At 28.2% G+C, this 11,174-nt stretch overlaps 1 protein-coding gene across 1 annotated transcript in view; it reads right to left on the bottom strand.

The window, feature by feature from the left end:
- The window catches only part of LOC105625833 (inactive rhomboid protein 1), a 141,611-nt gene that overhangs the window by 6,823 nt on the left and 123,614 nt on the right, over positions 1 to 11,174 (bottom strand). Inside the window, exons 10-13 of the mRNA XM_012207145.1 lie at positions 3,956 to 4,150; positions 3,003 to 3,186; positions 1,294 to 1,530; positions 1,172 to 1,198 (exon numbers count right to left, since the gene is read on the bottom strand). Coding sequence (XP_012062535.1) covers positions 1,172 to 1,198; positions 1,294 to 1,530; positions 3,003 to 3,186; positions 3,956 to 4,150 — 643 coding nt within the window. The remainder of the gene's footprint in view (positions 1 to 1,171; positions 1,199 to 1,293; positions 1,531 to 3,002; positions 3,187 to 3,955; positions 4,151 to 11,174) is intronic.

Raw genomic sequence — 11,174 nt, 5'->3', positions numbered from 1 at the left:
AAAAATTTGACATTTTGGATTTCGCATCATGATATCTCGGTTCGTAAAACACATAGAGATAAAATAAATGCTTATATAATTCGGATCCAAGCTATCGATTGAGCTTATACTCAGAAGTCAATCAGTTCAGCCTTTATTGAAAAACTGATAATCTCGGATGCTCGCAACTCGCTGATTCGCGTAAAGACACGGGTCCACTTAGCGCGAGACTACTCTTCTTGATTTTGATGTAGTAATATGTGGTAATGTGTCAAGGATACATATAAATCGTTTGTGTATAAGTCCTACTTACAGTGGACCTTTTCAGCAAGGACACAATCGGACAGAAAATGCAACACATTGTAATTTTTCAATTTTCTCTTGCTTTGGACACAAATGTATTTATTATACTCATTTTTATCTCAATATAGCAATCAACGCTATCAATTTATCAAAGCAATTATTTTGTGAAAAGGTTATGTGAAATAAAGAGATGTAAAATAAAGAAATGAATATATGTGAATTAAAATAAATCGTTAATATAAATCGTGTGAATTAATATAAATCATAATTAGATTTAAAAGTCTAAATAAAGATCATTATAATTAGATTTAAAAGCCTAAATATGTTTAGTATTCTATGAATTTGTGTGTATATATGTGTGCAGTATTGATGTAATATATTACATACACTGCGTTTCACGCTCGCAATGCTCACGAGCATCATTTTTGTTTAACATTTGATAAACAATAAGAATGGCATGATTCCACGAGCGTTATAAGCGTTAAATGGAATACAGCCATGATATGTCGATGTCTCATAAATTATATAATTGTATTGTAAACCATACGTGTAAATTATTATTTAACCAGTAAATAAAACAGTACTTAAAACAATACATAAAATAGTACATAAAACAGCATTCGCTTAAACATCTTTGGACAGAAAAGTACTGAATTTGAAGAATTATGTTTATATTGAGACTTTGTTTGGGACGTCGAGACAACAATACTTCAATTTCAGCCAATTGAACCACAAATTTCCATAAGATATATCTGCAGGGTCCTTTCAATTTCAAGTAATGAAAAATTGCGACGCTCACAATGCAATAAATTAAAAATATTTTCTTTTCTTTTTTTCACAAGTGCTTTTTCTGAAGCTAAAGAATCAAAGTAAAAATTATGTAGTTTACCATAGCAGTGGATCTCAGTCCCCGAACCTGTTAGGCGCGCATGGAAAAAATTTTATTATTATGAACATAGCCGTGAAGAGCTAGCGAAATGTTACAAGTGTTTAAAAAATCAGGAAACTTACAGAACAATCTGCTTTACTGGATTGAACGCAGCCGGAATCGTCATTCCTAATGCAACAAGCAGTATCTCGTTCTCTTTCCCGCCATACATCGATCTCCTTTAGAATCTTGATGTCACGACGCATACACGGTGCAAATTTGGCGCCAAGATGGATCAGATCTGCAGCCCTAGGACCCAGCCAGAAGTTCGCGGGTTCTTGATAATCGACTTGTTGTAACGACAAACTTGTTACAAGAACCTAGACGCAATCAATTATTTTCTCAATCATACTCAACCCTCACTGAGTGTAAGAATCTAATTTCTTTCTTAAAGAACAAAAACAATGCTTAAATATTTAAATGTAGCTTGAAATATTTTAAACAACTGCAATCGTATATCTTAGTATAAAAATTTTCACAATATTTAAAAAAATTTTTTATATTTTAAACATAAAAATTTCTGAAAAATAGTTTAAATTCTTTTAAATTTTAAGTTTTTTTTTTGGAAATTATAAAATGAGATCTTAATGTATCTCAAAATTTACATATATGTATAAAGAATTTTAGAAGAGAATGTAAACTTTCTCAACATTTTAAAAGTATATTTATATAAAAGTATATTTATATAAAAAGATAGAAAATTAAATTTTCTAAAAAGTTATAAAGGGTGTAGCCGATCATAATCCGATCACGCATTACAAGAGTAAGCGTTTTATTCCAAATCATATTACAAAATTGAGCATTTTATTTCGAATCTATAAAGCTTAAGAATTTATTGATCAGCAGCGTAGTTAATTAATAAATCACATTTTTTCAAATTAACGAATTTTAAAACTACAATAAAATACATTATGAACAAATACATTATTTATATTAAATTTTCAAAACGTTTTTCATTTTATTGTATTGCTTGATGAATTTTTTTATTTCTCTAAGGGCCATTAAAAAAATTGTATTTATAAGAATCCGAAGCAGAAACCGAGAAAGAGAATTGGTGGCTCAATTATATTTCGTTTTCCTAATTGTAGATGAAGAATTATAGTAAAATTATAGTAAAAACGACATAAATGGCAGAACCAACCATATATTATGCATATAACAAAATCAAGCATTTAGAAAACTAGTTATAAATAATTATTATAAATATTTGTCAATAATGTATGTGTTTTGAAATCCGTTACTTAAAAAAAACAGTTTATTAATTAACTATACAGATTAACAAAAATTATTAAGCTTGATTTAGATTTAGGAGAAAACGCTTAATCTTATAGTATGTTCCAATTGTGGGTGATCGAATACACTTTGTATAAATAAAAATATACACATATTCTGAAAAAATTTTAAATTTGTAAAAAATTATAGTAATTGTGAAAAAATTAAATAAGAATTCTAAAAAAAGTTTTTTCTAAAAAGATTAGGCATACACATAAAAAAAAACAAAATTTTGTTATAAATAAAAATTTATATTAATGAAGCATTATTATAATTGTAATTTAAAGTGATCATTCACTTCTTATTATATTCTACAAGGATTGAATAGACTTAACATAATTTGCTTCGATCCAGTGTAAATAAAAAGAAAGGTTATCTTTTATTGTGCACATAAAACATTTGAATTTATTCTTTGCAAGATTAGTTTTTTAATAAACATAATAAAAAGAAAATTTTAAAGAAATGAATAACAATCGTAAATAATTGTGGTCAATAATAGTAATCATTTCTATTTGCTCACCAATCCAGATCGATGATTAAGATCCATCCCGACAGGACCAAATCCATAACACGCCAGCGATATTATTAGAATCAATACTTGCACAGTAGTGATCCAGTATGTGAAATACGGTCGATGGTCCTCGAAATTGTCTAACTGCTTCTTTATATCCGGTTTGTGCGCAACACTTTTCCGAAAAGATCGTCTGGAATAATAGGAGAAAAATTTAATAACTCACGAAGCTTTTAATATGTTTCGTTATATGTCGTTTATCTCGATCTCGATCTTGTTAATGGACAAAACATTTTCTCTACAATAACGATATATCCGTAATATGCGATATTCATTCCACTAACAAATTTTATTATGAATTGATTGGTTGAATTGACGTTAATTCGATTAATCATTTTTTGCTGGAATAGTAATAGATATAATATTTTGTAATTACAATATTGTGTAACACTCAGAGAAGAAAATGTTTTTTATATGATATTTATATAGGTTACAACTATATAAATTTTATATATAGAATTAAAATTCAAAAAAAAGTTGAATAAACTATTTTATAAGAAACATAAGTTTTCGTAATTCATAGTTTTAATTGTAATAATTATAAAAAACATAATTTTATTCAATTATACTTATAATTTTATTCACTTAATTCTACAAAATTTGAATAGCTATAATTTATATAATTGCTATTACTGTTTTTTTTCTAGGTGTATAAAAAAATTATAATAATAACATAATTTAATTTACAGGAAAAGATGTATGATAGATTAATTAATAAAATTTACTTTAATATTCTGTCTAAAATGTACTTTATGAAAACTAATGGATTTCACTTTTTCTTGGAACGCTTTACATTTTATAGGCTTACACAGTTAGTTAATTAGTTTTCAATTAAGACATTGTAGCTCTCAAGAGTTTAATTTATTTCAGACTTCGCAATAAGGAATGAAATATAAATGTACCCAAAGAAGCGACCGACAATGCCCATCCCGTATCGTCGCCGATTACTGTTGTCAAAGACACGATCGATCGTGCTACGGGAGATCCTCGTGGCCCCGGCTATCTCCCGGCTGCGAAGAGTCACCCCCTCCTCTTGTGGCACTCTTGTACCCTCCGCCGGAGGCGCGTCGTACTTCGACCTGCTCCAACTTGTTTTTCTGTAATCTCTTTCTTGTTGTACATGTTTGCGCGTTTGTCGGTCAACGAAAAATCTATTTTGCAAATTGTTTTTATTTGAGTATAAAACATTTTGTGATCATCCAAATCGCATGTAGTCTTTGCAATATCCAAATGTCAATAGCTTTTGGATTTTGAGAAGGCAATCAAACTCTTAGAAATTTGAAGCTTAAAGATACACTGTTAGAAATGTTTACGATTTCACGATACTTTAACTATACAAAAATTCAGTAAATTTTCGATACTTGTACACTGTTAAAAATATTTGTGAATTTACAATATCTCTACAATAGAAATGTGCAGTAGATTTACAAATCATGTTATGTTTTGTTGCGATTTCAAAATATTTATAAATTTACAATAGATTTGTTATGATATCAAAAAGTAAATTTAATGATCAGTTATTATAGACTCAATATAGACATTTATTATATAGTGATGAGTCATTGCCGAGAATCTATGCACTGCCGAAGATACACCTGACTGCAGAGTACAGAGTTATCATATCGTCAATAGGTAATCCATTATAGGCATTAGTTTCTTTTTTACATAACATAATATTTGAAGCAATCCCCAAAGTGGAGAGCTATATTAGAAATAGTTTTCAATTTGTTGATAAACTAAAAGGAAGTGAACATTGAAACAAACTATAAATTAATTTCATTAGATATTGTGTCACTTTTTACTAACATCCCGATAGAAATAGCAATAGATTGCGTAAACGCAAACTGGAATTACATCTCTAAAAAATGTTCCATACCTGTGATAGAGTTCTGACGGCAGTTGGATTTATCTTAGATTCTACGTATTTTATATTTAACAATACCATTTACAAACAAAACTTCGTCACCCATGGGGGTGTCTCTGTTGTCTCCCATCATTGCCGACTTGGTATTGCAAAAATTAGAGAAAAATTAGAGAAAACTGCCTCGATGTTTAATGATCATGTATTATTTTACTATCGATATGTTGACGATTTGTGCGCGCTCCAAAATAGATTCATTTGTAGAATGCTTTAATTCTTTCCTCTCGCTTCTTTCCTTCTCGCTTTTAATTTAATCGCTGAAAATAGGTCACGACTCACTAAACATCTTAGATGTCATAATCACGATGATGATCAACTAAATTTCGATTGACATCACAAATCGACCTCTTCTGGAAGACCTTTTCTAAATTTTTTCTCGGAATTCATTTTCTCTCTCAAAAAAGAGGAGTAATCATCAATTTGGATAAAACTCTTTTACTCTCTAATACTGAATATCACACAAAAAAATTTAACATTGATTGAAATATTATTATATAATTGAAATATTACAGAATGACTATCATCTTAAATTCATTTTGAGATAAACAACAGAGTCAAAAGCATTCTACGAAAGAAGACAGTATAATTCTGAGTAGAAAGATGAATTAACAGTCTCCATCTTGATTCATAGTTCCTTTTATTCCATTTGATAAAAAAATTCAATAAATTCAATAAATTCAATAAATTTAATAGGGACCACATCTTTTTAATTTTCTTCTAAAGTTCTAATAAATTATGAAAATACATTAAAATACATTAAAAAAAGTACATTTAAGTACATTAAAGACCCTCGACTTCATCTTTCCAAAAATAACATAATCTATAAGATCAGTTGTAATGATTGTGATGCAACATATGCGGGACGGACAGGCAGACAATTAAAGATAAGAATCAATAAACACAATCATATTCTCTGGAATACGTCTGCTCGTTCATTACAGTAATAACGGAACATAGGTTGCACGAATATGACTTCGATTGAAATAATATCGAAATTTTAGACGAAGAATCATATTATAATAAACATTTGATTTTGGAAATGTTAAACATGAAAAAACAAAAAAACAGCCTTAATCTATCAACAAATACTGAGAGCCTAAGACATATATATATATATATATTTCGATAATAAATAAAATTTGACGTTGCAATACCAAGATTACTTTATCATTCTTTAGTTAGTGTTCGTCTGTCGTGATAATAACATATTCGTTTATTTCATGACTTATTTTAAATACATTTACATATGATAATTTTTGTTCTTTATACACAATTAATTTTATCATGATTAACTCTTTTTTTTCAACTGTGATATTGCTATTATTTTATTACAAACCAACATACTGACGCGTTTTTTAAAAATTGACAAACATCTTCTCGACTTGCGAAATTTAACTGTATCGTCAATTCGGTGATTTATTTTTATCAGAGTGATTTGCTCGATTTTTATCATCGTACAATTCATTTATTTTATTCTTAATTTGACTTTTTACCAGAACATCGGGAAATTTAAATAACCGGTCATCCAGCCGTTTGCGAGTAATTTCTGTCTCTCTGTGAAACATCTCTCTGGTCATAATTACTATTTATATAATTTCATCCATTTCTTTGACTGCGTTCAACTATTGTAACATCATTCGATATACAACTTGAATATTTAAAGAGGGGTCAATCGTGAGACCGAAACATGTAATATGATTATTAAATAATTATAAAGTATTATATTATATTATATATATATTATATATATTTCTCATTTGAATTTTCATTAAAATAATTTTTTATATTTGATATGCCCTATTATCTCTTATATATCCTATAGTATATTCTCTTGATATTGTTTTGAAATTAAGAATCCTTATATGTCTTAAGATGCTAATATAGTTTTTGACATACATAACAGGATTGTCTTAAGATGTCGTAATAAGTCAATCTGAGGACTGTATTAACATCTTAAGACATTATATATAAGACAATTTTAAAATAAAAACGTATGAATACCGTCTCATGTTTAATGTTTCCTGATTGATAGCTTCTTTCTTATGAACAGTCTTAGATGGAGAGAGAGCAGAGATTTAGAGAGAGAGAGAGACACTGCACACACCATGTTATCCCTTCCATCATGGTCCACCATTTCTTACGTTCATGTAACTTACACACAATTAAATATAGAAACTATAACTCTAGGTCACAAATTAAAACTATAGTATAAGAATATAAAATATTTTATTGCGCATAATGGCCGGCAGACTAAATCAAGACAACTAATCAAATATTTGTCCTAAATCAGAATAACTAATCAAATGCTAATTATTCTAAGTTTAGGACAACGCTTTTATTGATCAAAGAGCAGCCGCTGTTGTTGAAGACGACTGCGCTTAGAAAATGAAATATCTTATATTCTTATACCATGATTGAAACGAGCTATATTAAGTGTACAATGTGATAAGATTTATTTTATACAAATCTATATGAATTTCGACTTCACTTAGTCCTCATTAGCCGTGAATTAAAATTATAATCTAGTACAATCCCGATACGATAAAATTAATGCATAATAAAATTGGTGTTCGAATATATCATGTCATAGACCTCATAGAAGAATAAAATCACGTAAAATATTAACGCATAATAAAATTGTCGCTAGAATGTGTCATATCTTGAATAGTATGTCCGGAATACCCTAATATTCGAATAAATGAATAAAAAACGAATGAAAATACTCATTCGTATATACTTCTTTTTTCATTCCATTTGAATGAATATTTTTTGAATATTTTACGAATATTTTCGTTTCGTATTCACTCTATATTATCTGCATTATAGCTTGCAAGCCTGCAAGAGAAAACAGAAAAACAATGGCTACGATTATACCGCGCGCTTAATCCACCACCTATACAATGAGCGTCCTTGTTTAACCTATAAGTTAAATAAAGATATTTTTATTGGAAGTAAATAATATATTTCGGAATTTAATGTCCACAGATCATAATGAACGATGCGCTCAAGATATCTTAGAATATGTTTATGACTGTAATGTAACCGAAATTATATCGGAATATGTATAGCGTTCTATCAAATAGATATTTATAAATTAAAAATGTATTACTTTCTAAAATAATTTTCAAAATTTCTAAGTTTTCTTCATAAAAGTTGAATATTACAATGACAAAAATAAATAAAACTATTTTTTTTTACTTAAAGTCATCTAAGTACCGGTTATAGTTAAGAATGCTTAGTGGAGTTTTTTTCAGTTTATATTTTGTTTGAATACTCGTTAAATATTGATAGTTTTTTGTAAATAAATATTTTTTAAAAACTCAAATTTTAAATGAATATATGATTATACTTATTTTATAAAATATAAATTTGAAAATTTATTTTGAAAATTTTGAATAAATACAATTTGGAACTCAATTACAATTTTTTGTATTCATTAGGCACACAAATCTTTGAATACTATTTCATCTTCATTTTCAAATAAACGCATAGTAGAGTAACAATTATATTCTATTAAGCCAAATGTAAGACGATGTAACATAATGTCATGAATCCAAATGTAAAAACATCATTTCTTCGTTTAATGGTGAGAAAGGACAGGCAGTAATGTTCTAATAAAAACATAGATAAAATTTAGTTGATTTTTTGTTCGTCTGATATTATGTACATATGGCATCATTCGAATTTTACCATTGTCACAAATAAGAGGTATTTCGATGTCATAACAGTGATATTAATTTGATTTTAATTTATATTAATTATCTACATTATCTTTATATACATAAGTTCTGTAGAAAAATGCATATGTTTCGCACATTTCATCTTCACAATTCTATTCAATTATTCTATTCAATTTACCAATTATTTGGACTCTACATATAATTTTCTACATAACTGAAAAATTTTTACGCTTCAACAACATCATAATTTTCGACTAGAGATTCTGTCTGTTTTAAATACTCGGATTGCCCTTTCTCGCCATTAAACGAAGAAATAGCTTTTACATTTAAATTCATGACATTATAACATCGTCTTATGTTTGACTTAATAGAATATGATTGTTACTCTATGCGTTTATTTGGAGATGAAGATGAGATGATATTTAAAGTATGACACATTCGAGCACCAATTTTATTATGCGTTAATTTTATCGTATGGGATTTTTCATAGTATTGGGTTATAATTTTTATTCATAGCTGATAAGGACTAAGTGAAATCGAAACATTTCGTGAAATTTATGTTTGAACAAAATAAATATTTGCTATTTTACAAAACTGGCACGCCACAAATGCGCATTAAAGATTTGCGCATATTTCGAAGTCGCGAGCCGACTGGATCTATGGATTTCACTGCCAATCGCCATTATTTCTATTATCCGTGTGGCCGCCTATAATCAGCTCCTCTCATGTAAGTTGTACCACGTGACAGTTTCTGTGTATCTCACGACGAATACAATAAATTATTATTGTAACTATAATCGAAGTGTGTTACTATAAGTGTAAATATAAGCTTTTTCTTATCCTGCAATTTTTGCACGGAAAAAACGCTACGGTAATTGCCACATACCGACTCTGAAATATAATACTACTGGAACGAGCGCTGACGCTATTTCGCGATCCGACAAAGAGTATTTCAAATGGTATCTTTATTCTTTTTTAACCTATACTTAGCTATGATTGCACATGTGCAATATCGTCTATTGCACGTGCGCAATTATAGCTGAGTACAGGTTAGAAAAGGATAAAGATACTACTCAGAATGCTCTCTCACTCTTAACAAAGGCAATATAGGCAACATAGGATCGCGCTCGTTTCAGTAGTATTATTTTAGTGCATACCGATCACCGATTGGACATTGTTTGGCGCAGGCATCTGTGTATAATAGTAAAAAATTAGAGGCAAAAATAATGACGACAACGCTCCTATTACCAAATCTTTACTTCAAAAAGATGTGTATATGAGTGTTTATTATATATTACAAAATTTATTTTTAAATTATTTTTGTAACAGTTAAGATTAATAATGATTTTTATAACAATGATTAATACTGATTAATGGTAAAAAAAAATGTATAGGTTAGGCATGTACTCGATTTTATCGACAAGCAAATACTAAATTATAAACATAATAAGTAATGAAAAATGTGTATTTATTGAAATACACAAAGGGAAAACTACGTAATAAAATTTATAGAAACTGATATGCACATTTTATTAGAGTGCAAAGCAGTAAAATCACAGTTTGTAAGGTTCTGACAAAATGACAGTGCTATTAAACATAGCAAACTTTCAACTTTTTCCGGTATAGAGATATAGTTTATTTAAATTAAACAAACGCTTTTCTATTATATATTATTTTGATTATTTTATTTTTTATTTGTTTTGATTGACGAAGACCATCTGCATTATAGCAATGTATCAGAAACTTGTTATGCAATCAAAATGTGTATTGCAAAGAATATAGTTGTCATTTCCTTCATTGTCATATCCTACTATGTTCATGGGATATGCTGTAATCCCGAAATTGAAAAGACTTTAGAATTCATACAAAGATAAAGTTCAATAATTTCTTATTTTATTTTATATGCAGTTATTGTTTGTTATAAGCATATACATTAAATTTCAAATAATTAAATTATAAATATATATAAATAATTAAATTCTAAAATTTATTAATATAACTATTAATTTTTCACAGTTTTCTCCGACATTACTCTGTAATAGGTAAACTTCTGACACAAATAAAAAAAAATATCGACCCGAAAATAAAAAAAATTATATTGGCTATAGACAAAACTTTTGACGAAAAGTGTGCATAAAATGATTATTTGTTCTGGTTAAATCATACTACTACATTATTATAATGTTCTGTATGAAATAACGATACATTAAAAATGTTCGAGTTACATTACGTGTAACTAGTATTAAAGTTTAAAATTTAAAGTAGTTATTAGGATATATCCGTCTACGAATATAATTATGTTATTACAAAGTGTGCGCGCGCGCGTGTGTGTGTATGTGTGGAGTGATTGATAGCCCTATTAAACTTTTTTTCGGATTATATATATATAAATATTATAAATATAAATGTATATACGCGAGTTAAGATGGATCATCATTGACGAGCAGCGAGTATTGTTATTAAATGTGAGATATACATGTGTATGAGTAAATAATAAGAGTAAATAATATGAACATGCAT

Source organism: Atta cephalotes (assembly GCF_000143395.1).
Source record: "Atta cephalotes unplaced genomic scaffold scaffold00003, whole genome shotgun sequence".
Taxonomy (NCBI): Eukaryota; Metazoa; Arthropoda; class Insecta; order Hymenoptera; family Formicidae; genus Atta; species Atta cephalotes.
Note: the sequence above shows the minus strand (reverse complement) of the source record. Positions and strands in the feature narration are given on the sequence as shown.